General features: G+C 43.0%; 1 protein-coding gene and 1 long non-coding RNA gene across 3 annotated transcripts in view; one reads left to right on the top strand and one right to left on the bottom strand.

Moving 5' to 3' along the window:
- The window catches only part of SMYD3 (SET and MYND domain containing 3), a 418,391-nt gene extending 391,747 nt beyond the window's left edge, over positions 1–26,644 (top strand). For both annotated transcript variants that reach the window (XM_040599061.1, XM_040599062.1), the window contains 2 exons: positions 18,475–18,583; positions 25,942–26,644. In XM_040599061.1, coding sequence (XP_040454995.1) covers positions 18,475–18,583; positions 25,942–26,049 — 217 coding nt within the window. In that variant the 3' untranslated portion in view covers positions 26,050–26,644. The remainder of the gene's footprint in view (positions 1–18,474; positions 18,584–25,941) is intronic.
- LOC121090472 lies at positions 186–26,488 on the bottom strand. The gene is made up of 3 exons (XR_005828568.1): positions 26,416–26,488; positions 17,510–17,516; positions 186–197 (listed from the first exon to the last, which is right to left on the bottom strand). It is a non-coding gene; the product is annotated as an uncharacterized LOC121090472 (long non-coding RNA).
- Positions 26,645–27,709: the final 1,065 nt, after the last annotated feature.

Raw genomic sequence — 27,709 nt, 5'->3', positions numbered from 1 at the left:
TTGCAGCTAATGCATGTGTCCTGTTGTCGAACAAATCTATGATGGCAACGAGCACGATGCTTCACGCATATATTTTCCTTCCATCCTTTTTCTATGAGCATGGATAGACAAATAATTTCTCCTTACCACAGACTTCCTCTTCTCACTAATTCCCCAATGTTATGTATGGAATTAAATAATTCAGCCAGACTTTTATACTTAGGAAGCTCTCCTGTGCTTGAAGTCAGCAGGAACAAAAGACGCTGAGGCCAAAATGAGGACACAGCAGTTTGCCTCTTTCACTGTAACTCTGAACATGAACCCTTTTCAAACATAAGTTGGTTTTCAGGTATGAGAAGATTTAAGCACTAGAAAGACTGTGTCAACATATTGCCTATTTGTATGCTGTTCAGATGCCACTGCATGTGGGGTGTGGTATAAAAGCCTGGCTAGACTGTACTGCATCCAGCCTAACATTTGTCCTTGGCTATACACCCGTTTAATAAAATCCTTCAAAACGCTAGTATGTTTTTATTCATAAGCATTTCTCTTTATATGCAATATTCTGTGCTATTCCTGAATGATTATAACATCTCTGTAGAAGGAAATGAGGTAAATATTGCAATATACGAACTGTTTTTCAAATGCTAAAGCTCTGACCTTATAAAACAAAGAAGCAACCTTGAGTCAGCCAGCCAAGAGCTTTTTATCAGTTTAATGTAGCAGAACTCGACCAAAGGGGCAAATTTTTTGCATTACCTTGCCACTGATGCGAACGCTGCAGCTGCGTTTGTATATCCATATTCATTATTGCTAGTGCTCCTCCTGGATTATGACTAATCCAGAAGAATTTGAATCTTCATTTTGAATTTTTTACTTTTTATTTTGGTAGAAGCAGACAGAAGGAATACTCAAGGCATCCATTATTTCTTTCCACAATTTGCTGGAAGTGGCAGAAGTTATTAAAAAATGAAGGCATACATATCTCATGCTATTCAGCTGACTGGTAATTAAAGCACGATTAAATTTTTCATGGTGTAGATTGTGTCTGTTTTCCAAAGAAATTAGAAATCGTGGCCCTTTGAGAATTGTGCTTTTAGTCTCTAGACATTTACTGTTACGGCATTTCTTAAATGCGATCGTTGATGAAGTTTGTGTATATATATATATATGTATAACATACTTATAGGAGGAGGTTTGCAGTTAGGTGGCTTCTCTTTTTGGAAGCATGTTGTTCCTATAGAAATGCACTGTTCTGAAGCCTCCCATATATTTCAAAGATTAGTAAATTACAAGCAAAATCGGTCATTCTGTATCCTCATTTCAATTTGGAGAATCCAAGTGTGGCACAAATGGCCCCACAGTTAGGAGTCTGGGTCCACATGACAGAAAACTGAGCTCATAAGATGATCCTGAAATATTAATGCTGGGGAATACTCAGCAGGGTGAGCTAGGTATTCTGAATTTCCTTCTCAAGGAGCCCTGGACTCTGCACTGCCTATACTGGGAACCTGGGAAACTCCCCATCCAGGCATCTAAAGTTGACAGCGTGAATACACCGTTGGGATAAATCCCGCTCTTACTGTCATGTCAGAGTTTTCTAAAGTTGTGTTCAATTATAGTAGCAGAACTGATTATCTCTTAACTATTTAGACGCAGGTGCAGGTAGCTCTGGAAAGGACTTAGACATGTGCATAAGGCCCGCAGAAGTCAATTAAGCAGGTACTTAAGCACTTCCTTAAGGTAAGTGCTGTGCTGTGCCATGCGAAGACGTCAACTGACCTCAGAGCACAGACTGGGAGATAGATGGGCGGAATATAGTGTTGCCCCCAGAAACCTGGTGGCAGGGATTACTAGAGGATTCCTCGGGAGGGAAAAGGTTCACGTTCTGCTTTGCATATTCCGCAGTGCCTAAAGAATTTTCTAAGAGGGATTTCAGTGAGGCAATGTAATATTTTGGTGATTTGGCATGAGAAGAAACATAAGGATATATAGAGAAAGATGCCCAGAAATGAAGCTGAAACCAAAAGAAGTTTTCTCAAATATGTTGTCATTAATAGATCAGATAGGATCTGATAGGAGAAAGTCCAGTAGCACTCAAAGCATGAATTCTGTAGTGCTTTCAGTGCAAATTTACCACTTGAAGTATCTGTGGCTTTTCTCCAGGAATTATGAGGAAACTATTCCAGTATATTGAGGAATAATTCCAGTATTATGAGGAATTATTCCGTTAGGTTTTCCTTTATTTCACAATTTAGCATGGATCCAAGTAACTGAATACTTGTCAAAATGTTTAATGTCTCAAAAAGAATTGGTTTATGTTGAATTGTGGGGATAAATAGAGTTTCCAGATTTCAGGATGCTACCTTCCTTAGAAATGGTGACTAATGCAGAAATGTAAAGGAATAGAGAAACCTGTAATTACTAAGAATCCATGAATCCTAAAAAATTGCTCATCAGGGATTAAAATCCAACTCCTTATAGAATACAATTTAATCATGCATTTTAAAATCATATATTTATGTGAACAAAACAGGTAATTGAAAGCTTGTATATCTTGGGAGCTTAGTACAGTATTTGTCCTGCCCTACGTTTCCTGACATAGAAATGAATTTTATTGAGTACCACTAAACCCCCTCCCTTTAAAGAGAGCAAGACAGAGAAACAATCTTTTTCTTCAGAGTGAACCATCCGTCTTCCTCTTCAGGGCAGGTTAAATGATAAAATGTCGTATATGGGCCGCAGTTGCTTGCAGTTGCTTTGTGCGTGAAACTACTTTGTTTTGCTGGGAGAAAGGGAAGAGCGACAAATACAATTGAGGTGAGAATTCCGATTCCGATTTGCTAACAACCTCCTTAATGTTCAGATTCCAGCTATCTTGACAGGTATATTCATAGAGGATGGAACTCGCATGCAGCCAGCCAGCCCCAGGCTTATGCACCACATAAATCCTGTCTAAGCCTTTAAAATGTGCTTTAAGTGGGCCTAATTGATGTACAGGACCTATACTGGCCCTCATACACATGGGAGAATTGCTCCCAGTTTTTAGGCTTGCAATAATTAACTGTTGTACTTGGCATTAAAAATCTTTTATTCTTTCTGATCTGCTTCCATTTTTTCCTAGTAAACTGCTTTCGTGCTGCCTTCTGGTTAAACACAAGCAGAGTGGAGTATCTGAGATCGTGATGCATATATTAGATACAAACGCAAATGAAATGTATATTGGAAAGGTCAGCATTCAATAAAAATTCAAATCAGATATTTGGATCTGATTAGCCACTGTGTGATCTATGCAGTTTGCACATGGGGATTGTGCAGAAAATCCACTAAACATGATTATGAGAAAGCACATGTTGTGTAAAGGACAGAATTCATCATATCTCTTAACAATTCTCAAGACATAGGTGGGGACTAGAATTACTATAGCAACTGATTATGTGTTCGTTGGTAGTTTAGTATTTGCTCGTACATTAAGGGCAATATGCCATTTCTGATTAATACTTCATAATTTGTATTTCTTGTACCATCTCTTTTGGATCAAAATGTAGCACAACCAGTTTATTAACCTAATAAGGCAAGATATATTTTTGTATCCAGTTTGCACCTTGCCCAATTTTGTCTAGTATCTGAAAGGACAAATCTTTTTTTCTCCATGTTAACCAGTTTTCTGGCATACAGTATGAAATGACTTGATCTATATTCTATCATGTAGGAGTCAAAAAAATAGTGGTATGGTTATATTTAATCTGTCTGGGCTCATATTTTTAAATGCTGAGGCAATCTGCATATCTGTACATATTCATTTTAAATCTACTTATGTCATGGTGGAAATACTTGTACTATACAGTAGTGTTCATGCTGTCTGTACTTCTGTACACAGCAAATTTCCTTCTTGGCTCATCTCTATTCATAAACAAATGGCATGGATAAGTAACTACTCCGCAGTTTTTTTTAAAAAATCTACTGTATCATACCTCAAACCAGCAACAAAAAAAAAAGATAGGTATTTTGCAAAACCTACTTGCATGGTTAGCATTAGCTGTACTTTATAGCAGCTTTACATGGATCAACTATCCAGGCCTTCTGCTGTGTTGTAGCTAAATAACACTGTGTCTGGAAGTGGGCTTCATTCTTACTTCTGTTCTGGAAGTGCACTGTTCAAAACTATGATAACATTTCGAAATGCGTAACTTTGGGTTTCCTTTTCATATAATTATCTTTTAATGTAAAATAGAAATTATACCAAAAAATTGCAACATAATCCAGCTGCTTTCTAAGGCAGGGTGATGGGATGTTAGATCTCAAAACCGTGGCCTAAACACCAAAGCAGGGGTCATTCTGCTTTAGGATGGGATCTAGAACCTGCCTGGGAGAGGTAAAATGCACGCAGGGCAAAGCTGCTCAGAAAAGTCAAAGCAGGAGCTCAGCCATCGGTGTGTCTGCCCTAACCTATCCGTAGCAGACCTGGATGAGAGCAGATCTGATAATTCCAGACTAAGGATGGCCGTTGATGGTAGCACCAACCAAGTAAGGGCTAGAACTGAGCCATATACCTTATTATTGAAAGGTGCGATTCTTGTCAGCTGTTCATTTGATGAGGGACGATGTAAAAAACTGCCCTAAATATCAGGGACTGTGGTAAGGTATGTCATAGTTTTTGCCAAAAAAAGTCGGCAGAAAGCCAGTAAACAATTAGCAGAGCTCCTTCTAAGAACTGGTCTTTCATGTGAAGCAATGTTGCTGGTCCTTTGACAGAGCCTTATGAAAAAGAGGAGGATGTGAACCAAGAACATTACTTGATGTACCACCATGAGTGAAGAAAGAAGGTATAGCTCCACGGAAGAGCGTGAAGTCCTTTTCTTACCAGAGTTTGCAGAGCCGCGGTGTGCATCTGCAAGGTGACTCCAGAAGAGATCTCCTTTCTTCTGGGAGAGAAGCTGTCCCCTAGCAGAGGCCTGTTTCTGCACTCGGTTGAGATACATCTGGCCCAGCATGAAATACAAACTGGAAGTGATACAAAAATCCTCAGAATGGACGCCGTGAAAGCCAAGAGATATCTAAGCCATATTTCAGAGAATTCACAAATTGACAATCAAATGATGAGGTCCCATTGTGCTACTTTGCAAAATCAGATGGAGCAATGACATTTTGTTTTTGCTCGAGGCAAGTAAATGCCATTTTAGATTGTGATGCCTGCCTCATGCCATGGATTCATATTTGATAGCAAAGACTCAGTATGTGGTTTTCCTTTGCCTCACAAAGGAGTATTGACAGATTTCTTTTCATGGCTGCCTCCTGTACCAATTTAGAAATATGCCCTTAAGGCTGCAGAGATTAATGGACACATCATAGATCAATGGGTGCTTTCCTGAGGCTTTATGCACAGTACACCACTGTGTGTCTTAACATGTAATTTTCAGTGTGTTTAGGGAGTCACTTTGAAACAGCTGTTAGTGGTCTCACTGTTGCTTTAAAGATGTGTCTCTTGCATGAGCTATTAGCCTCACCCAAATGAGCTATTAGCCTCCACAGGACGTACCATTTTGGTTATATGTAGGTATACAGGACCCAGCAGTGGAGAAATATAAAATTATGAGCAAAAAGATGGCATTAGGAGGTTAGAGGGGAAAAAGCTGACTTGGTAGGATAGAGAACAGTGAAAGAACATGCAAGGGTAAGGATAGAGAAACCAGGAAAGAAAGGTACAAAAAACAGAAGAGGAAAGCAGGGAAGAAAACAGACAAGTATCTGCAAAGAGGGAGAAAAGGGCATTTCCTACTGCTCAAAATAATGACTTGGGAGATAGACTGGAGGTTCTGCCTCAGACACAGCTGATATGTGTGATGGTAAACTGATAGTAAATACTATGCCAAAGTGGTTTAGCCAACAAAGGGGCATGACCTGGGACACGGGAGGACAGCAGTCGAGGACCCATACGTCGGCTACGCTGGCAGCTCTGCTGTGCTTGCACAAGAGCTTGCTGAAGCTCTTCCCAACATGCTCGCTCTGATTTCTGAGCTAGACCTGTGAGTCTCACTTCACAGAAATAGTCTACTGGGAACCGTGGGCCAAGCATTACAGTCTCTCTTTAGCTCAGTGGGACACTACTAACATTTGACAGGAAAAAAAGAGTACTTGATAGAGTCCACATGTGTTTCTTTTGCTTATTTCCCCTCCTCCACTCAACCATAAATCACTGTGCTAATTGCCTCCACACACTTGGTTGAGAGAGAAGTGCGGTTGCTCACTGTTTCGTAATTTTAGACTGCTACAAGCCATGTAGTCATGTGCTTTAGGCATGATAGTGCAGTTGTAGCTCTCCCTTCGTGCCTGCCGCCCCTAGTGAAGAGGGTGCAAGGTCAACATTCATCCGATTGTTTCAGAGAATTCCTGTCCGATGTGGTGCTGATGGGTGTCTACCCACACCCTCCAGGGAAAGGAAGCTGGACATGAAATGTCTGATCCACCCCTGGTGCCTGAGCAAGTACCATTGTGAAGGGCTGGACTGGTCAGGTCCCTGGCAAGTAACTCCACAGGGTTCCTGTGCAGCTTCCAGAATTGGATTTTGTTTGGGTTTGGGGTTTTTATTGGTTGGTTTTGGTTTATTTTTTTTTCTGGTGATACCATGGCCATATTCTTCAGCGTCGTGTTCAGCCACTGCACTTGTGGTCTGGCCCAGAGAGGCAGACACCCTTCCATGGCTCTTCTCACAAGGGCTGGGACTCCCATGGTTGGAGAAAATGTTAACCTTCCAACAGACCCATCATGTATTTTTCTGCAGTAGCCACCGAGTGGGAAGAAAACGAGCTAATTCTTTGGGAACTGGGTTCCTGTGTATCGTATCCCTGTATTTTCAGTCTGGGGACTCTTTATTTCTGTTTTCACTTGAGATTTAGTCAGTAGGTCCCTGAGTGCATTGCATTTTAGCTTAAATGAATTGTGCATCCCTTATCTTGCCTATAGAAATATATCCTTGTCTTGTCAGGACATGAACCTCCAATGACCTAATCTAGAAACACAAACCAAAACCTTGTACTGAGGAAATTCAGTGCAAAATGGCAGTTGGAGAGTACCTATTATCCTCCTGTCTCACACAGCATTAAACAAGCTCCGAGTGGCTGGGTCACGTAAATATGCCTAGGTATAATTTTGCAAAATCACAGAGTCTTTTAGGGCAACAAATGATCACAAAATGGTGGATTGAGATTGCAAATAATTTGAAGCCAAAATCTGGGCATAAAACTTTACTCCGTGTCCCAGAGTACTATAGGAAGGAAGCAACGTTTGAACAAAAAGTGAGACAAAAATCTTTTAATCCATAGTACTATGCATTCTGAGCAATGCGCTGGAAACTCAGTTTTGATTCTGTGATTCTGACATTAAATTGTTTTATAGACTGTATACGCATAGTGTTCCATGTACTAGCAAAAGGTGATGTAATCATGGCAGTCTGTGCATCTAGCATGAGAATCAGTGGCATTGTTTACATCTGGAAACCGGTTTACATTGATGGAAAGTGCCATAAGGTGTTCTGCTATCTGTAACATACATGTTGCATTTAACCATTGGAGACAGTAGCTCACAAACCAAACTGGCTACTGATAGGAGATATCACGTAAAGCATGAAATCTTGAGAACTGCTTTACTTTGTGTGAACTGAAATATTCATTTCACGGATCTATTTCCTCCTCGAGCAATCTTTTCTTAAGAATTTTTTACCCCCTGCCTATTCTGCCAAGGTACAAATGCACTCATTAATCAAGGGGTACAGCAAACCTGGGTTTGCTTGAAAAATGCTTGCTCAGTGAACAAGCTACTTTCAATTACAAACAGAGAGTTCAAGCATGCCTTGGTCTTTTGAAGTATTGCATGCCGGTTTCCAAGCCATGAAGAGGCATAGTGGTGTTACCTGAAAAAAATCTCTCCTTTATATTCAGCCAGCATTTCAGGCAGCACTGTAGAGCCTGGGAGTGATTATTGCTCGTGATTGCTGTTCATAAAGTTCATAGCAGGTCTCCTTTTCTTACTAAAGAATGCTATTTCCCCCCTCCCCTTCCTTCCAGCTTGTTTTATTTCCTAGGAAACTCTGGAGCAATTTACATGCCTTTTGGGTCATGCAAGAAATTTTCTAGCCAGCTGAGAGACTGGATGGAAGTGTTCTCCAGTTCAGACAGATGGTCTTATTTAGCTGTCACATTTTAACTTTGTAGTTTACCAAGTATTTGTAGTTCTCCTCGGAACTAGTGCTAATATTTTGAACTTCTTCAGAATCTTATAGTTAAACTCTCAGAACTCTTCACAAGCACAAGTGAATTTAGCCCTCATATCAGCTCCACTGAGCAGATCAGGATTCACATGTTAAAGGTGGAAAAGCTGAGACTAGGTTCAACAGCTACCCAACCAACTGCATCAGATGTCTGCTGTTGGCGTGACAGTGAACCAGCATCTTGCTGGTGTGAAGATTGTTGGGCAAAGTAGAGATCCCTGGTCTCACTTTTTCCCATAACATGAAATTCTGTTGGTAAACTCAATGCCACTGTGGTGTCAGTGCAAACAAGAAGGTCTTTACTCAGCAAACAGCGATGGCAGGAGACAGCACAAAGCAGAACAGACCATCTTGCTAATTGGATGCAGAGCAAATTCCTTTCTGTATTCACTCAGCATCACTGTTGGCTATGGATGTGGTACGCTGCGCTTCCAAAGTACCTGTGGTGCTCAGAGAGCATCCTCACGTCAAAGGTGACACTGAACAACTGAAGAGTAAGGCCCATGGTACTTGTGGAAGGGGGAACTAGAGGGCCATCACCTCAAAGATTTTGGGCAAGTTGTGAAGACAGAAGAAAGTAAAAGGAATACAAAATGCTATAAATTTCTAGCTGTGTTAAAAATGGATCATGGAAGACTGTATTTTTGATAAGATGATATAATCTAAGGGAAGGAAAATACCACAGAGCTAAGCTTCAGTGAGGAATGTCATGAAGTATTACAGAGTTACTGTCATTCTGGTTGGTCATTTGCAGAAAAATGATAAGGTGGGTAAGAAACTGGGTAAGAAAGAGGCAGGTTTTGTGAGACATTAAAAAAAAAAAAAAAAAAGAAGAAAAAAAAAAGAGGGAGTTTCCTATGAGTCCTTTCTCACTTTTCCATGCATTTTAAACTGGAAGCTTAACATCTGGAAATAGCAGACAGGGAAGAAGATTTGGTGATCACAGTGTGACTGTAACCTGCCAAATAATGTAGATATTGGGAGAAGAAAATAAGAACCTGAATGTGGTTATCCATTTACTTTTTGATCAAAAATCCACTGCGCCTAGAGGTAGGAGGCTGATGGCTCAACTAGTATCTGAGACAGAACACCTTTGCATTTGTTCTGAACGTGCCAGTTGGTTTCAGCTGATACCTTCTGGGTATTCTGGAAGACAGCGGCCATTCTTCATTTGCCTTTTCCACGCTACCTGTGATTTTGTAGAGCCATCAACAAGTCCTTCCACATTCATTTCTTTTGCAGGCTTCTCCTGGTCTATTTGTTTACTCCTTCATTGCACTGCCTCTAACTGGCCTCATCACCTTTCTACTGAAGTCTTTTGGAAAGACAGGATCAGAATTGCACACCATACTCAAGATATAGGGGATGATGCATTTTTACAGCACTTCTCTGTTTCCTTTTCCTAAAAAATATCCTTATATTTGTTTTGCTTTTTTGACTATAATGTCCACAGAGCTAGTATTTTCACAGAAATATCCAGTATAACTCCAAGATCTATTTCCCAAATTATACAGGTTACTTCAGAACCCATCACTGTCTGTATAAATGCCTACTAAAACACTGATCAGTATGTACAAAAAAGTTTTAATAAAAATAGCAATAATTCTAGTCTCCTGAAGTGGACAGTGACAGAAATCCAGCCGAACAATAGGCTGCTTTGACTCTTTCCTGACCCACAGCTACCATAAGAAAAATGACTGTGTGTCTCCATATTTCAGCCATCCTGTCTGAAACTGGTATTTGTCATCATCTCTCTAAAGAGAGAGTCATTGCACTGCACCAGACAGTTTCTCTGGAGAATTGTCTGGAGACGCAATAGAAAAGGAAACAAGGAAGTTTGATACTATTGCTTAAAGCAGTGATCTAACTCATGTTATCAGTCTTATGCATCACGACGGTCTTCCATCTGAGATCCTGGTGAGTGGAGAGAAGACGCTCAGCACTGCAGATATCAATACCACCAGCGGCGCCCACCCTTGTGCAGTTTGCACTCACACAACCTCTCTGCAGTTTGCCGACACCAGTAGCAGTTGGATGTGTGTGGCTCTGATGCTGGGGGGACTCAGCAGAGCAGAGGGAAGCAGAGGAGAGTCATATACAGCTTGCATAAGGGATCCAGCAGTGCTTTTCATTCCCCTGTCGCTCTGGTTCTGTGGCTGGAGAGGTCATGCAAACCTCTAGATCCATGATCTGCTCTAAGAGAGCTGGAGTCTGAACTTGCATCGCTGGTACCTGCAGCCAGGCCTGTGTTCTCAGCTGTACGGGATGGGGAAGGTGGGACGTTTTCCTGAACATCAACAGCTAGTCCTAGGTTCACTGCTGGAGGAGAAGGTGACCCCAAGGACTCTGTCACAAATTACAGTGTCTCTGGTGTACATTTTCCTTCTGTTTTTTACTTCTCTTCCCATGTGTGCTCCCTTTAAGTAGCTTTCCTGTGCTTCCTCTGCCATCTTCCCTACACTTCTTGTGTTTTCTGGCATTCTTCCAACATACTCTGTATGGCTTTAAAAATAATTTTATAAAACCTTTGAACTAAACTGTTGACTTTAATCTCCTACTCTTATGGTTATGCAAGGGCTGAGACAGTATGTTCCTATCTGCAGCGACAGCCCATCCTACCTACCATCTTCAGCTGTAAGGATGGTGAACCCATGACAAAAAACCAAAGAGCTACAAGATGTTTTGAAGATCAGGACACAGGGAAGATCTATATAAAATCTTTTCCTGTTTCCATTCCAGATGGAGCACACTTTCTTTCCTTAACAGCTCTTAACACCAGAAGACAGAACATTTGAAGTGGACATTTCCAACAGACAGTGTTAGCATTTAAAGTGGGTGAGTTGTTAGACAGATTGAGAGCCAAGATGAAAATTGCATTTTATACCACTTCTTCATTTTATTGAAGTTATCATTCAAATCTGGCAGAGCCAACATCTGGAACAATATCCATTTTAATGTGACGTAAATTATCAGCATAAGGAATATGGCAGAATGATCAGCAGCCAGAAAGGAATGATTTCTGAGATGGATAGCTAACATTTCTGGAGAATTCAGTCGATTAAGAAGTGTGATTGCTTATTTGATCACATCAGTTAAATTACTGAAACAAATAGTAATGGAACAGTATGAGATGCAGATGTGATGAGAAATACTTTGAGCCATAATTTCACAGATGTAAATCCTACACTGTTTCCAGAGGCAGTTGTTTCATTGAAATATCAGGACATTTCTTGAGTGAGGACAGAATAAATAAAAAAAACCAGAATAATAAGTTGGCAGTCTGGTACAAAAATTTCTAAACTAAGGTTACTGCCTCTGCATTTCATTTACAAAATACAGCAAGCCTGTTAAGCCTGTAAAACTACATTTGTTTTCATTTGGATTGGCAGAGCTAGACAGATAGAGGAGACAGCACAGACACAAGAACCGGGCTCTGCATGAACCAAAAGCCATCCTGAAGTTACAATGAGATCTAGGTTCAACTCCTAGCTTTCCCGGAGATTTTTTTTTTGCAACATTTCTCTTGCTGCATTTGCCTGGGCCTTGTGGCTGATCTGCGTGGAACGAGGGCCACCATGCTGTGCTCTTCAGTGCTCTGTGGCATGAGGCTCGTGCCCGAGTTGGGGTTGTTAGTAAAAAATTTGATATTGGGGTTACTCAGAGTTTTGCCAGTACAGCAATAACACAGATAGAGAGCATGTTTAAATTAGGCTGCAAAAATGTGCAGCCAGGATATATTATAAGAGTATGGAGACTTCCAAGTGAACTTGGAGTAGTGGCATTAGGTCTACACATCTCTAGTGGTATCAGGCCACAGCTGGCTCAGAAAGTGTTGCCGACTTTTTACTGTTATTTGGTTAAACCAGAATAGTAATTCTCTTAGTGGTAATTAATGGTTTTATGCAAGAGTACCAGAAAGTAACTTTTCCTGCTTTAGCTTGCTAGAGATTTCCCAGCATAAATTTTCTAATAATAATAACAATAGTAATGTCTTCTCATCACTGGCAAAGCTTTTTTGTAATGCTTTAGGGATGTGCACTAGCAGTTACCTCCAGGAAAACCTCCCAACTAGTGCTGAGGAGCTGATCCCAAAATCCAAGTGAGAGAGGTCAAATCTGGGAGAAAATAGAAAAGAGTGATGCCAGCACTAAACTGTTCACTGATGTTTTGATCATCTCCATGAGACACAGTGATGGGGAGATAAAATGGACAATAAACGTTTCAGGGAAGCTGGAGTCTATCAGGTCTGCCACAGGTAAAGCATTTAGCCTGCTGCTCCCAAAATGGCACGGATGCTGCAGAAGGTGTAAGGGGAATGGGAAGGTACTGAACTGGTTCACACTTGTCTGGTTATCCATGATAAATAGGAATTTATTTTGAGATTATAAAATTGTTGAGAGAAGAAAAGAAAGAGAGGGAGAAAGAGAGAGGAAGAGAAACCAGAAAGTGTAACAAGTTGACACCATTATTATTCCAAGCAATATTATCATGGAAGCCAGGCCAGTATTCTTTCAGAAGGCTTTCACAGGGAGCCCTAAAGATTATACACAGGTTAATACAGATCTATTGCCCTTAGAAATTTTACAATTCCAACTAGGCTTCTAATACTTAACATGCAAAACAGAGCCACTTAGTCCAGTACTGATAACACATTCCCACTCCCTCCAAAAATAACACTGTAACCTTGTGCTGTTCCAGGCAAAACTCTTGCACAAGTCTCGTGCTTATTAAAAAATACTAATATTGAGGATATTATGTATAAAGCTGCTCAAGATCATTTTCCATAAACACAACATTGCTTGTTAAGCACTATTTAAGCCCCAAATTACTGATTTTGGGGCAGGAATTGCTAGGTGAAATTCCGTGTAGATCAGACTGAACAGCAGCAGCACCATTGCCATTAAGATCTGTAAGCTCCCAATTGAGCACAGTTTAGAACACCTGTCTTATGTTCCCACAGCACATGATTTCTTTGAGTTTCATTAAATAACTAGTTCCTGCCTGGAAATGATGATAGATACCAAATGTTTTACACTTTTTAGCATAAATCATAATTTGTCCTTAAATTTGTCCTAAATATGTTTCTCATAATTGCCATATTTAGAACTCATTGACCATCCCAGCCAAGGAGTAGAAATAATATCATGTGAATTAGATGACGGGTCTCACATCACTGAATAATGAAAAAACAAATAACTGGACAACATAAAAATAATTCCTAGGCTGCAGTTCAATGAACAGCTTTAATTAATGTGCTCAAATACTGAGCAGTTCAGAAATCAAGGAGTCAGAGAAAGAAGAGAAGGTTGAACTTAGTGGGTGCTGTATTGGTGGTGGACATTTCCACCAGCTGTAGCAAGTATGTTTCTGTTGTGAGGCTTACACCATCCTCTCTGCTTTCTGCTCACCACCTTTGCTGAAGCCCGAGAGCCTCTTCTTAATTCCTTCTCTGTTGCTGAGGCTCCTGAAACCCCTTTATGTGTTTTATGCTGTCATATTTACTTGCACTAAAAGGTACTGCGAAGCAATTTACAGTTAGGTGTAGCATCACTTTATACCTGTCACCATATTAGAAAGCCTTGTAACATTTCCATTTCAAACTCTTATTTCAGGTTTTATAAATCCTGCCTGCTTCTAATTATGTCAGGCTGAAGACAACAGTGTAAATGTTAACCCCACAGACTGATTTACAAGGAATGGTAGGCGTCTATTTATTTTAAAATATGAGGCATCAGAAAAGGAAGTGATTTGACATAGTCTTTTTTTTTTTAATACTAGGCTTTTTAATTCACAAGAGAACAAAAAAGCTCTCATTATTTACCCTGTAATGGGAGATAAGTTGAGTGGAATTAATGGAACTACAGTACTAAGAAATAGGAGGAACTGGCTAAAATTTGTCAAGGCTTGTCTTCTTTACATTTTCCTTTACATGAGAACTCAAGGGATTGCTTGGAGAGATTCAGAGCTAATATATAGACTGAATAAAAATATTTTTTTCTTTATAAAATATGTGATCAGCAACTGCTCTGGGGGTTAATCAAGGCAAACCTTGTAGATGAATTACAAAGAGGAGCTATTGATTTCATGGTGTGTTAGAAGCAGATATTGCTTTACAAAGTCTGGGCCGTGTCTTTGCCTAGTGAAAATTGGAATCCTTGTATTTTGTGACTGAAATGCAGGAACTGCTGGTGCCTGGAACAGTGAAGCACTGGTGCAAGCTACCCGGTGACTAGGAAATAGCTTCCTTTTGAGGTTTTGCATAGTAAGCTAGACAGTGCCGCCTTTGCTCCACTGCTCACCTATTACGTCTCCCAGGCACATCCCAGAAGAAAGGTTGAGCCAGGGATTACCTGGGAGCATGTGACCCCTACAAACACATCAGACCTGATGGCTACCTCCAGCAAAGGTGTTGGGAGAGCTGGCCAGCTTGCTCACCATTATCTTTGCAAAGTCGAGAAGATCAGGGAGGTAACACCCAAGTTAGGGTGTTACAGTCCAGGTGAGTAGAGTGCTAGATGACAGGTGGAGAATTGGTTGGGTGGTGAGCGCGAGAGGGTCTGGCCGTTGGGTCATACCTGTCTGGGTGCCAATAGCAGTGAGGTACCATGGGGGTCTGTCCTGGGACTCGTCCTGTTTAACATCTTTATCGATGACCTGGAGGAGGTGACAGAAGACACTTCTGTGTGGTTTGCAGATGACATCGATAGGCAGGAGGACAGGCTGGAGGCACAAGCCAGCACGGATGTTGTTGGTCATAGATGGGAACAAAGCTGTGCTGCCTTATATAAGCAGAAAATGTGACACAAAATGTACAGCTCTTTCTCAGCCTCCTCCAATTCTCTTGTTTACAGCGCAGCTTTACTTGTTAGCTGTTGTATTCTGTTTAATCTCTCTTTGCAAGCGAGCTACTGAGCATTGACCAGTGCCAAGGGCCAGGAAACATCACTCCACGGAACTATCTTTATTTCAGCTTTCAATATGTTACTGTTCCCCTTCCTGTCCCTCAGGTCCTGGTAAATCTCATAAAATCCTTTTCAGATTGAATTCCTACTCTACCCACGCTGTAACGTGTTTCACAGCATGTATTTCTCTATAGCTGTCTTAGTCTCTTGCTGACAGTCTTTAGGTACCAGTTCCTTGGCTGGTAAATGTCTCCCTTATTCTTAAATTTATCCACTTGGCTTTGTTCAGAGCAATGTGTGGGGATAATAAATTGGCTCACAAGTACCTGACACTGCTTTTTAGTCCTTTCTGCCATGCCAGTTTTTCATAATACTGAATCCTAGGAATGCCTGGGAGAAGCCAGCAGCATTTTTCTCACTTACACGTCTCCCAGAAGAGCCGCGAGCTGTCTGCATTTCTCTAGTAAACTCACTCAATGGATGTGCTTCCACAAAAGGTGTTCCAAAGTTTAATAGATTTATTCTAGAATATGATAACAAACAGTTGTTTCAAATGTCAGTTGTAAGGCTTGCCAAATATAACTATGTACATGCATAAGATCAGAGTATAAATCAGCTCAGTAAAACAGCTTTGTAAATATTTATGAACACAGGGTTCTTCATTTCACACTTACTCCTTCTGTGTCTTCATCTTAAATTTTCACTTGCTTTAGTTTATGGCTGGTAGTCCGGGCTGAGGACCTGACATTGCTGAATTGCTGCCTGTTTTCTCCAATATTGCATATACCACAATGCTAAATCTTTACTGACTGCAGGTGAATGTATGGAAAGAAACCTGTTTGCATGGAGGGGCAGGTTCTGAATCCTGATGGGCCCAGGTGATGTTTAGCAGGTGCCACGTTGCTGAACGAAAACATAGCCTGGATTTGTCTGTGTGAGCTGCCATCCCTGAGGTGGCTGCAGGCAAGGCACAGCCCAGGTTCCCTGTTCCTGTTGGCATTTTGGATGGAGCTGGTTATTCAGGAGGGAGAGGAACATGAGAGACATGAAAAAGGTGGTTGAAAGAATGAAAGGTGTGAAATGAAGGAGATGTGAAGAGGCTGTGAAGGAGCAGTGGGAAAAGAATCAGACCTGTCAGGGTACAGCAGAGACAGTCTAGTGGGGACTGCAAAGATGAGTTATCTCCTGCAAAAGTCTTTGCCTTCCTGGCTCCTCTTGTGACTGTGATCCTTGCCCCAGGCATCCTGGCATTTCTGTGGCCCAGAGGAGAGGGAACGACCATTTAACTCCTTCCTTTTCAGCAGCCACAGGTGAGGGCAGAAGTACACAATCGTATAGGCATCACTTTTTTGCAATTTTTACTAAGTTGTGCACTTGCTCACTACTCCCATTTGTGCTGTGTTAGCGCTGCAATTTCTATTGCTCTTTGCTAATTCACACCAAAACCTGTCACTTAGTTGCATTTTTTCCCTATTCAACTAGTAGCAGATAGCACCACGTTAACTGGTACAATAACCAGAAACAAAATCTAAAACTAAACCTACTGATAATTTTCTGGTGTTTGTTTAACCAGATCCTTGAAGCTCCTGAGTGGTCGGGTTGGACCGAGATAAGCGCTACCATTTTTCTGCTCTCTTGCCCGCTGGCCCTCCAGCCTTCTTGAACTGCATCCCACAGGGGGGCTGAGTGGGTGATGCTGGTGGCAATGCAGGATGGATTATTCTCATTGAGGAGTTGGTTTCTGTTGCTTCATGAGAGGCTTTGGCAGACCAGGAGCTGTTGCTTCTGAGATCCTGCCAGGCATGCTTCCCATGTGTTTCTGTTTGTCTTCACTGAAACTGCGTCGGATCAGCAGAAAAGGGATTTTTGGGTGTGAAAACATTTTCCATGATGTTTACACATCTTCATTTGAGATTTGGAAGGACAGCCAGATACGCAGCCATTTAAACAATTACTTGTGTTTAATCGTGTTTGCATTTGCATTACTGAAAAGTAATGGAGAAAGATAACTCATTCATTGCCACATAGATTTATCAGAAGATTCCTCTGCACTGTACAAATTTACATCGTTTAATGTCCCAGCATGCATTTAATCATACTCATGCAGGTTTAAGTGTCCTTCAGACTGCAGTGGTATCATTCATTAGCAATTCCCCTGAAGTCCGATGATGGTAGGTTTGGCATAAACACAAAACCAAATTCTTCAAAGAGCAGATTTTAGGAAGCTTATTGGCTCTTCTTCCTGCAGTCGTGACAAATTATGTATTTTTTTAGACACTCCTCAAGCACACTGGTGTACTTGGGGAAGTGAAATGCTGTTTGATCGGATAGGGTGTTTGTCTTCAGTAAGTGTGCTTAAGACTTTTATTCTTTTATTTGTGTAGTTAGGCAAAAGAAATATAAGATCTTTTTCAAGTGATGTAACATCCAGGTGTGTCCCTTCACCTCGTATTTCCTGCTGGCCAGTTCCAGGCAAGTCACATCCACAGCTTTCTGCAGCCCCCAGGTTGCTCTTCCGAGATGCCGTGCCCGCCACAGCTCGGGCACAGGGCGGGGCTGAGGTCCAGGTGTTGTGAGCCAAAGGCCAGCAGGATTTGGAAATGCAGAGTGGTCACCATGAAAGCATGGACATTTCAAGAGCATCTGCAGAGGAATGAATAATGACATTGCTCTCAATCTACTTCCTAGAAAGAAGGAGAGCATAGTTCTGTCTTTATTAACTCCAGCGAGATTGATGGAAAACCTCTGCCTCTGCGAAATTAATTAAGAATGGGAGCGTGTCCTCACACTAGCAGATGCCTTGTCTAGATGCACGAGCCAAGGCTGAGATGTACCCTTGGGCACGCAGCACCAGTTCTTTCCACAACGAGGAGCAGCAAGCAAACCCTCAGAAACAGTGGCCTTGGTGTTAGGTACCTGCATTCCCTGCAGTCCCTCTCCTTCATCTTGGAGGATCCAGAACTGGGTTCCTTGCTGAAGCTTCCTCTTAAAATTATACCTCTCCAGAGACCCGAGATTGTGAACGACCTCTGTTTGCAACACTAAGTACAGTAAATGCTATTGTATTATCCAACAGTAGCGAATTAAATAATCCCACTCCCGTCACTTTCTAACAGGATAATGTTAAAGGCATTCCTCTGAGATGGAGAGTAATAATTTGCTAATTCCCGTCAGTATTTCATGCTTCTCAGTAGTGCAGCTAATTTTCTCTGAGTACCTTATTAACATTCACAATGACTTTGCAGTCCCACCCTAATAGCTCTCAGCAGAGGCAGTGACTGTGAAGGTGAGAGCTGACACGGACTTTTTCCTCCTTTTTCTCTGCAGCTTGTATTATCCTGGTTTCCATCCGCTGAGGGCTGTCCAGCTGATGCGAGTGGGCAAACTGCAGTACAGTCAGGACATGTTTCCTCAGGCACTGGAGACTTTGAAACAGGTCAGTATTGTCAGCTTTCTTCTGTCCCCCTCCCTCCTTCCCCCCAACCTGCTGTCTGTGTCCCCCACTTCTGCTCTGACTGTCCCTTGGGCCTTTGCATACTCCTCACTGCTTTTTCCATCAGCGGTGTCTCCGCAGGCTGCAGCTGAGTGTGGTGACGGGTCACTGTTGCTCAGTGTTTCAGGCACCGACTTCTTCCAGCATCAGTCACTGCTAATTACAGTTTGATAGCTCAGAGGTGCCTGGATGAAAAATTACTATTAGATCCGAAGAGATAAAAATATCTCAGTGCCTCACACTGTCCTCCTTGCCATAGCAAAGTGAGTCTGGGAGTACTGACAGTGCAAGAACAGGAGCAGAGCTGCAGTTTCTTACCCTCCTTATTCCCTATCAGGGATCTGTGATTTCAGAATGGAGAACTTTACCTTTAATGCTTGCATTTTATTGTGAGCCACACTCAAATCAACAGGCAGGCTTCCTGATCCCTCCTATTTCTATATCATCGTCTTTCCCTTCTTTGATCTCTTTTTGCAGCTGGTGCTTTGCTAGTTACATTTCAGCTTTAAGCCATCCCTCTTGTACCTGAGCTGACTTTTATATTAATTTCCTCCTACCTCAGGCTTTCATTTATCCTGCTGTTATATTGCTGTTGGTATCATCTTAAATACGTTGAAGAATCCCCTTCCATGTGTAACATGTTCTCAGGATGCAGGCTCTCACTTGCTTCCCATCTCAAGCCCTCAATCACTGCTAGGGTGTTTTTCTCCCCTTGGAAGATGTGCTGCCCCCAGTCCCCCTCAGAGATATCTTAGGGTTTTATTCCCTTGTATTATTGATTGTCTTGTGGTCAGCTTGGCCTGAGGACAGTACATGCTCCAGGCGGTTCCACCTCTCGTCTCTCAGCCCACCTCCAGTGCCTGGCAGTGGCTCCTCGTCACCATGGCTGGTGCTGCAGAAAGCCACCTGGCCCACTGCTGCTGGGCAGGAGCAGGCCCCAGCGCTGGCCCCAGTTTTGGAAAGAAGTGCAGAAAGAAAGTGTGTCCCCGATGGTTAAGGTGCACGCTTGCATGGACAGCTAGTCTTGTGGCAAAGAGGTAGGGCAGCTGCTGGGGATGGAAGGGAATGGGTGTCTGCACTGGGGCTGGGGGGGAGAAGTGAGTTTCACTCCTGCCTGGATCCCCTATGAAGTTAACATCTGTCATGCTTCTCTAGATAACTTAGTATTTTGTACTTACTTTTTTCAACCCCCATATCTATTTGTTTGCAACACCTGATTAATTATGCAAGCTGAAGAACTGATACTTTCCACATGTTGAAATAATAAACTAGTATTTAATACGATGCCAGTCTTACTAAGTCTTGGTAACTTAAATCTTCACTTGATATATTTAACTTAAATTATGGCCAATTCTGATCATTAAAGAGCAGATGGAAGAGTAATCAATTCTATTTTCCATGCATTATTCAGAAGTAAGTCATATATCTGTCATATGCCAGGTGATCTGCTCTGCTATTTCCCCCATAATATTTATAATTTCCAAACATTCAGACTTTCCTTTTCAGGAGGCAGAGCGAGACCCCAGTCAGAGAAGCTTCTATTTGCATTGCTGCTGCCACAATATATCAACAGGCATTCTTCTAATTGCGTTTCTAATGTGATACTGCACTAAATTAAACTGGAGTGAATCCTCTAGAGAGATCTGAATGCTGCTTGTCAGTGAAGGTGGAGGTTGTGTTGGGGTTTCGGATGTTTGTAGTGAAGGAGTTGCTCATTGCAAGCCAGATTGCTACTGTATTATTCTTCAAATACTGAGCAATGCCTAATGAAAACCCCTTTTTCAAGCTGTGATCTCCTTTTTCCCTGAAAAGGGAGAATAAGATGCTCCTTACCATTCTATGCCATACCTCAGTGCACCTCTGGCTGTGGTCTCCAAGCCATTACTGGTCCGCAAGGACGCAGTAAGTGCTTTACAGCTGAGACGCAGAACCATGTACAAACTTATCCTGTTGTGGTTTTGCCTGTTCCCTGCAGAGCCTCTCCCCATTTCCACCCACATGTGTGAGACTGGGAGACCGAACTCCCACTCTCTGGGAGCACAGCTGAGAAAAGCTTCTTGTCATCCTATATCTCGATGCAATTTGTAAGCGTAGGATGAGATCGGAAACTGATTCTCTTCATTGCTCTCTACACTAGAACAAATCAGAGCAAGATATAATTCCCAGTTTGTTGGAAGTAAAGGATGTGATTCCTAGTGTAGAATCATAGAATGGTTTGGGTTGGAAGGGACCTTAAAGCTCACCCTTCTCCAAACCCCCGCCATGGGCAGGGACACCTGCCACTAGACCAGGTTGCTCCCAGCCCCGTCCAGCCTGGCCCTGGACACTGCCAGGGATGGGGCATCCACGGCTTCTCTGGGCAGCCTGTGCCAGCGCCTCACCGCCCTCACAATAAAGAATTTCTTCCTAGCATCTAATCTAAATCTACCCACTTTCTGTTTAAAGCCACTCTCCCTTGCCCTGTCACTACATACCCTTGTAAAAATTCCCTCTCCAGCTTTCTTGTCATCCCCTGTTAGGTACCAGGGGGCTGTTATAAGGTGCCCCCGGAGCCTTCTCTTCTCCAGGCTGAATTAACCCCAGCTCTCCCAGCCTGTCTTCACAGTGGAGCTGCTCCAGCCCCTTGATCATCTTCGTGGCCCTCCTCCAGACTTGCTCCAACAGGTCTGTGTCCTTCTTAGCTCAGCTAATACCCTAGAGTTATCTGAGAACCCAGCCTGGCCCTTTGTGATTAGGTGTGTCAACAGAGCATGCCACATGCTCAGAGCAGAAACTCGATTACCTTCTCCGCTTCATTACTCTTCTTAATGCACTCTGACACTGAATAGCAGCACCCCATTGGAATCCTCGTCAGGCTAATTTCAGTGTGGCATTAAGGAGAAGGATGTGGAAGGTGCAGAGGAATTGAGCTCTGAGTGAAATTCACCTCACATATAAATCCTGTTTAATCAGGCACAGCCTCGGAGTGCTGGGGACCGACGGCCTCCGCATCAGATGCACGGTCCGGTCAGCCCAGCAGCAATTCATACCCAGCTCTGCAGCCCAGCCCCTACTGCCGCCCTCTGTACCACCCAAAAACGAACCCCCTTACTCTTAGTGCCCTTTGGGTTTAGCTCTCTTCCCTGCACCCCCAAGGAAGGCTTAAATAATGTGGAGTGCTTTGTGTTACCTATTAAAAAGAAATCACCCCCCAAAAGTATATTAGACCCGGCAGAATCTAATTTGCCAGGTTTTGGAAAGAGAAATGTTACAGAGAGGCAATACTCCGCTTCTGGAATAAAACCTGAAGGTAGCCCTTGGTTTATTGTACAACCAATGTATTATCTTTAAATTTATAGACATATATATATGAAAGATGTAATGGTGGGAGGACAAATGGAATTATAGATCAGGAAAACCTTTGTCAGCAAAAGGCCAGAGCTGCAGCCCAGTCTGGCAAACCTAATTTAAAGAGCCTGGAATGACTGTAAAAAGCGGCAATAACAAAAGTTGCAACAAGCTGTCTTGTGAAGGGAGAAGCTTCTCTGCCGGGAGGCGGCACTTCTGCAGGAGCCAGGACGGGGCTGCATCTCTGGGGCTCTGGGGAGCCCCTAGCAAGTGTCCGGATCAGTCCTGAGCTGCGCTCCTTAGCACAGATATTTGTTAGGCGTCGTTTGCTACCTTCACCGCACCATAAGGTCACCCGCTTGGTTGCCCACCCCCTGAGTAGAGCCGGAGTCGGTTTGGGAAGGCAGGCAGGGTGCAGTGGGGAAGGCTTGGATTCAAGGAGACAACTTCGTTCTGAGTGCCGTGCCCTGGAAGCATGCCGACAAGTGCCGTGCCGTGACGTGCCCTGGAAGCATGCCAATGAGTGCCGTGCCATGCCCTGGAAGCATGCCAATGAGTGCCATGCAGTGCCATGCCCTGGAAGAACGCTGATGAGTGCCATGCTGTGCCGTGCCGTGCTGTGCCATGCCCTGGAAGAACGCTGATGAGTGCCACGACGTGGTGTCAGGGCTGCTGCTCCATCCCCTGGGTGGCGGTGGCTGCCTGTACCCATGCACTGCGGGCAGGGTGCCCAGCCGCTGAGCGGTGGCTGGTGGGGATGGGGCAGGCAGGAGGGTGCACACGTGTGCAGCACGGACCGGCCAGGCCCCCCGCGGGCCCTGCACTCGGCTTGCTCGGTCGCAGAAGCACCTTTGTCCTCCCGTGAGCTTATGGGCATAGCCATCTTGTCTCATGAAGTCCTGCAATAGCTACCATATAATTCCCCTTCTTACTGTAATCCCTGGTGTGGGGGCAAAAAGCACAGGAATTGGGTTTAAATGCCTCCTGGGTTTCACAGCAACACTGGAAAGAAATCCCCTTTCTCTTTTTATTTTCTTCAAACGCTGAATTGTTGACCGGCCGTGCTTGATAGTAACTGTGATGCTTTTGGCTTTTCCTATGCCTGCTTTAGTAAGGCATAGGAATCCCCCTCGATCAAGAGGGATGGAGACCCCCGGGTACTCCCCCCCACGCGCTAGCCTTCTCTGCTTTCCCGGTGATGGAGCGGTGCTGTCCTGCATCTGCTGGCGGTTCCCGCAGCTGTGGTGACAGGCATCCTGCCCCATCCCCATGCAAATCAGGCACTAACGGCTGCGCAGCGTTTCATTTGCATTCGTGGAGCAACAGCCGTCCCGCTAATCTAATGGGTCTGATATTCTTCAGGGAGACGGTATGTGGTTGATGACACTGTGGCCTGCATTGCTGTCTTGCGATTACTGTAGTTTTTTGTAATTAGATTTGTTCTTTTTAGCTGAGAGGAAGGCCGCACAGACCACAAGACTCTGCTCTGCCTCGACTCTGCTGGTTAGCTGTGTGATTTCGGAGGGCAGGGGAGTGCTCGGGGAGCCTACATGTTCCTGCTTCTGCCCACTAAAACGATTCCTTGCTTTGGAGGTGAAATTATCCCCAGTTTTGCTTTGACCTTTGCAAAAACAGCTACATAACTTAATGCCAGTTTAATGTGGGGATTACAGAAGTCATTGCTATTCTAACTTTGATGCAGCTGGTTCTGACTGGCACTGCAGTGTAGAGACAGTACATTGCATGAGAATGATTTTCTCCCTGAGGAAACAAAAAGATGAAGCCTGGGTGCATTTATCTGCCAGACTGAAGAAAGAAAGGAAATAGAAAGGAAATGTTGGAGGCAAAAGAGACGTCAGCAGTGGTAGCATTATTTCAAGATTAGGTTTGATAGAAGGGATTTTTGCCTTTTAACAGAGGCATATCCATATGGGCACCTCTAGCTGTGCATCAGGGTCTGTCACTGACCTCTGTCCTGTATGTGGGCTGAAGAGCAAGGTCAGGTGCCCCGCTGCTGTGACTGAGATGTATCCAGGTGCACAGCCCTTAGCATCCATCATTGACAATAAAGCCATCAGCTTTCTTGACCAGGGCATGCAAGCACTGTGCACCACGTGTGGCTGGATCCACGGCCAGTTCACCTGGTCACTTTGCCCTGGGGTGGTCCTGCCCCTTCCCAGTTAGCCTGGGTGCAGCTACACTGCAGCACACATGGCATCCCACCTGCAGCTATCCTGTTCTGCTCCATCCAGGGATTTGTATACCACGCAAGCATTCATCTTTCTCCATCCCACTGTTTCTTCCAGGGAAGGACTGGCTTTTATTCTTGCTTTTTTGCAATACTTTTCAATTTTTTATTGGGAGGGGGTGTGGGGGGTGTGGGGTGGAGGGAAAGCTCCTGTACAGCTTAATACCTCACACTCCACTATGTTGAAATACTTCATTGATCTATTCTTTACAACATTTCCCCAGCATGTTAAATTAGGAAAAGCAGAACACTAAGAACAACTCAGGTAGTCTTTTCAGTGAGTGTAATTACGACTTACTTGCAGACATTATAGAAAAGCATGAGCAGCTTTGTATTTCTGCTAAACTAGAAATATGAAAAGATTAAGGATTTCTGATTTTATTTCACGTTTCTGAGGCATTTCTAAGGGTGATGAAAGCATTTCCATTGTTCTGTTTAACTGAGTGTTTTATCATTCACTGGTAAGGCATTGTGGTAACTCAGAACATGCTTGACTCTCTTTAGAGCTCCTTGCACACTCTGATTTGTTTTGACTGCTGTTTCAACTTGTTCTTTCAATCTGTTGCTGCCTCCCTCTTCTTTTAAGGATCAACTAACTCGAAGCAAAAATAAACTGTGCTAGAATTTCCATATGCTTTCCAGTCTCTAGAATTTGGAAGTAGGCTTTCATTCATTCCACTAAAGGATACATTTGTTTTCATCTTTACCTTTCCAACTTAAATGAGGCCCCTACCTCAACATTTGATTCCAAAAAGAACCTTTTTCTGCAGTCCAAAGCTGATTTAGCTGAATTTTGTCAGTTGACTGGACCAGGAACCCATTGAAACACAGGCTGCATTTAGTTTTTAGCAATTCCTCAGTTTGGGATGAGGAAAAATTTCTGATGTCTTTTTCTCTTGCCAGTACACTTCTAGCTTCCTTGTTCTTTCTTCAGAAGTGCTGCATCCATTTCCATCTGGTATTTCTCTCCTTGCAGGAGGAATTTAATAGAAGGACGAAGCAGAAATGTCATATGAAAAGTGATGATCTAAACATAACATGAGCTGGGCAAAGACCATTTCAGATGTATCGGTGGCAGGGAATCAGCAGCACTACAGGCAATATCAGCGAGTGTAAATTGGCCTAGCTATGGCGGGTGACAAATGCACAGAGAAAATAATCCCTGGGAAAAGCTGCAAAGACCCATTCCCCTGCGTGCCTTTGCAGAGTGAAACTATTGATGCACTCATTTGTTTGGTGCTGTGCATAGTTTCTCGCTCATTTGTTTGGTGCTGTGCATAGTTTCTCCTGATACAATTCAGGCACTTTTTATCCGGTTGGTTAAGCATTCGTCCATTTCTGTTTACAGGATTTTGAGGCTACTAACATTATAAACATCACAGCCATCTTTTAAATAACGCATCAAAACCTTGCATGCTGTAGTTGACCAGTCTTAAAATGGCCTTCATGCCTCAGTTGCTTTACTATTCCAAACATCCATCTTTGCAACCTTTTTGTGGGCTTTAACACCTAAGAATATTGATGTGTTGGTGTCTCCTCCCTTGTCAAGGACAAAGCATTACACACTTGGGGATGCTTCACTCCTGTCTCTGCTGTGCCATGCAATCCAGTCCCCCGCTGCCAGCCGCCCGAGGGGCCGTACCTACACCCCTGCCCCACTGCAGGGCCCAGCCCCTCTGCTGGATCTGCACGGTGACTAACCTGTCCCTTCTGTTGTCTCCTCAAGGCCTATAACATCATGAAGGTGACCCACGGGCCAGATCACAGCCTGATGCAAGCCCTGATGGAGATAAAGGAACAGTGTGAGGCCGTCATGAGGGTACAGCAAAGATAACCTCTGGTCTGGAAAAGAAAATATTCAAGGAAAAAGGAAATCAAATGCTTTTCATTGCATTGGGAAGCTTCTTGAGGATTTTGGTGTCTTTTCATTAGGCCCTACTTGCTTTACAAAAATGTTTAGTATTAGTTTTGCCGTATGATATGAATTGAGTTGATGTTTGGAGGAATATCTGCAGTTTTCTACCAAACAATCTAATTGACCATACCTAATTATCAATTTACAACACCTAATTTAATTGATGATAAGTATTGGGAAATGCATACAAAGTCTTCATCAGTTACGAAGTGATACAAATTCATTGCTATCAGCGGTCAATTTTTTATACAGTTTCTGCCAGCAGTTAAGGAACTTGTGTCAGACACATTATAAATATAAAGAATATATTTTTTCCCTTTGCCTTGCTCTTAGGTGTGGTTTCCAAAAGCCTGATCCACTGCTTTTTGACATCAAGTAAGTTTCCCAATGTTCTAAATGAGATTTTTCCTCCCTGCCAATATATCTGCAGGGCTCTGTACCTCTTCTTCTTGCATTTCATATGTTATAATACTGAATATTAAAATGGATTGAATAAAAAATTTAATCAAAAGTGTATCTATGTGGAAATTGCTTACTCTGTTTTCTCCCTGTTTTGACTACTTCCAGATTTTCTCACTTCATGTTGCTTCTTAGAAGAGCGAGATGTGAATCTGTGAGCTCTGTGGTGTGGTTTCTAGACCTTTCTGAGCCTGTGGGCTTTGGATTTCACTTCCCCAAACAGTGAAGCTCTGAGACCTACAGGTGGACGACCGCTGACTTGGGAGGTCATATCTGGGGGAGAGAAGGATGCCTTGGAAAACACGGGCACCCCAGTTCTCCACGCTCCTCAGCGAAAGACTTGTTCTTGCCAGAGCTTCTGACTTCCATTTTTAGCAGAGAAACAAATGCTAACAAAAGCCAAATATTTATGAGGAACATTGAAACCTAAATAATTTAAGGCCTTTGAAAGTATCACTTCAGGTGTGTCACCCCTCTCTTAACAATTTATTGCTGCTACTCCAGCCATGACTGTTATTTCATTAATCCATCGTTGTTGGAAAGTCAGGCTCTTTTCACACCAGTAACTTGACACCATTAATTATTATGAGATGAGAACACATTTAAAAAGAAAATGAACACTCTGGGCATAATTTCCTACCACATCATGAGAATGCCAACGCTAAGGAAGATATCTCCTTGCAAGGCGTTTGAATTTGTTCCAGCGTATGGAGCATTCACTTGCCCGGCAGTAATGTGCAAGCAATAACCTATGAAATGCAGTGCATTTCTGGAGTACGTAGCGTGGCTTCGTGCCAGAGGCCAAGTCGTATCAGCCACCCAAGAAGTGCAATAATCCTCGCAGAAATTCACTGCTTGGGTGGGGGAAAAGGTCAGACCTTTGCATTTATTGGGATTTCTGATGAGGTACTGGCATCGCTGATGGCCAGTCAGTAAATTGGGGGGGGTACCCAGCGTTAAAGAGCTATTATCTGGTTTTAAAGGGGCATGTGCATATTAGAATTTATGTGATTTTTGTATAAGGGTGATGCTTATGTTTGATGATTACATATCTAAGATGTGCAAATGGAAGGGACTCAGAGCATAAGCTAAGGTGATGCATTAGTTTGTGCAGCAGATA

This window comes from Falco naumanni, chromosome 6 (genome assembly GCF_017639655.2).
Source record: "Falco naumanni isolate bFalNau1 chromosome 6, bFalNau1.pat, whole genome shotgun sequence".
Classification (NCBI taxonomy): domain Eukaryota; kingdom Metazoa; phylum Chordata; class Aves; order Falconiformes; family Falconidae; genus Falco; species Falco naumanni.
This window is presented reverse-complemented; position numbering and strand designations above follow the sequence as displayed.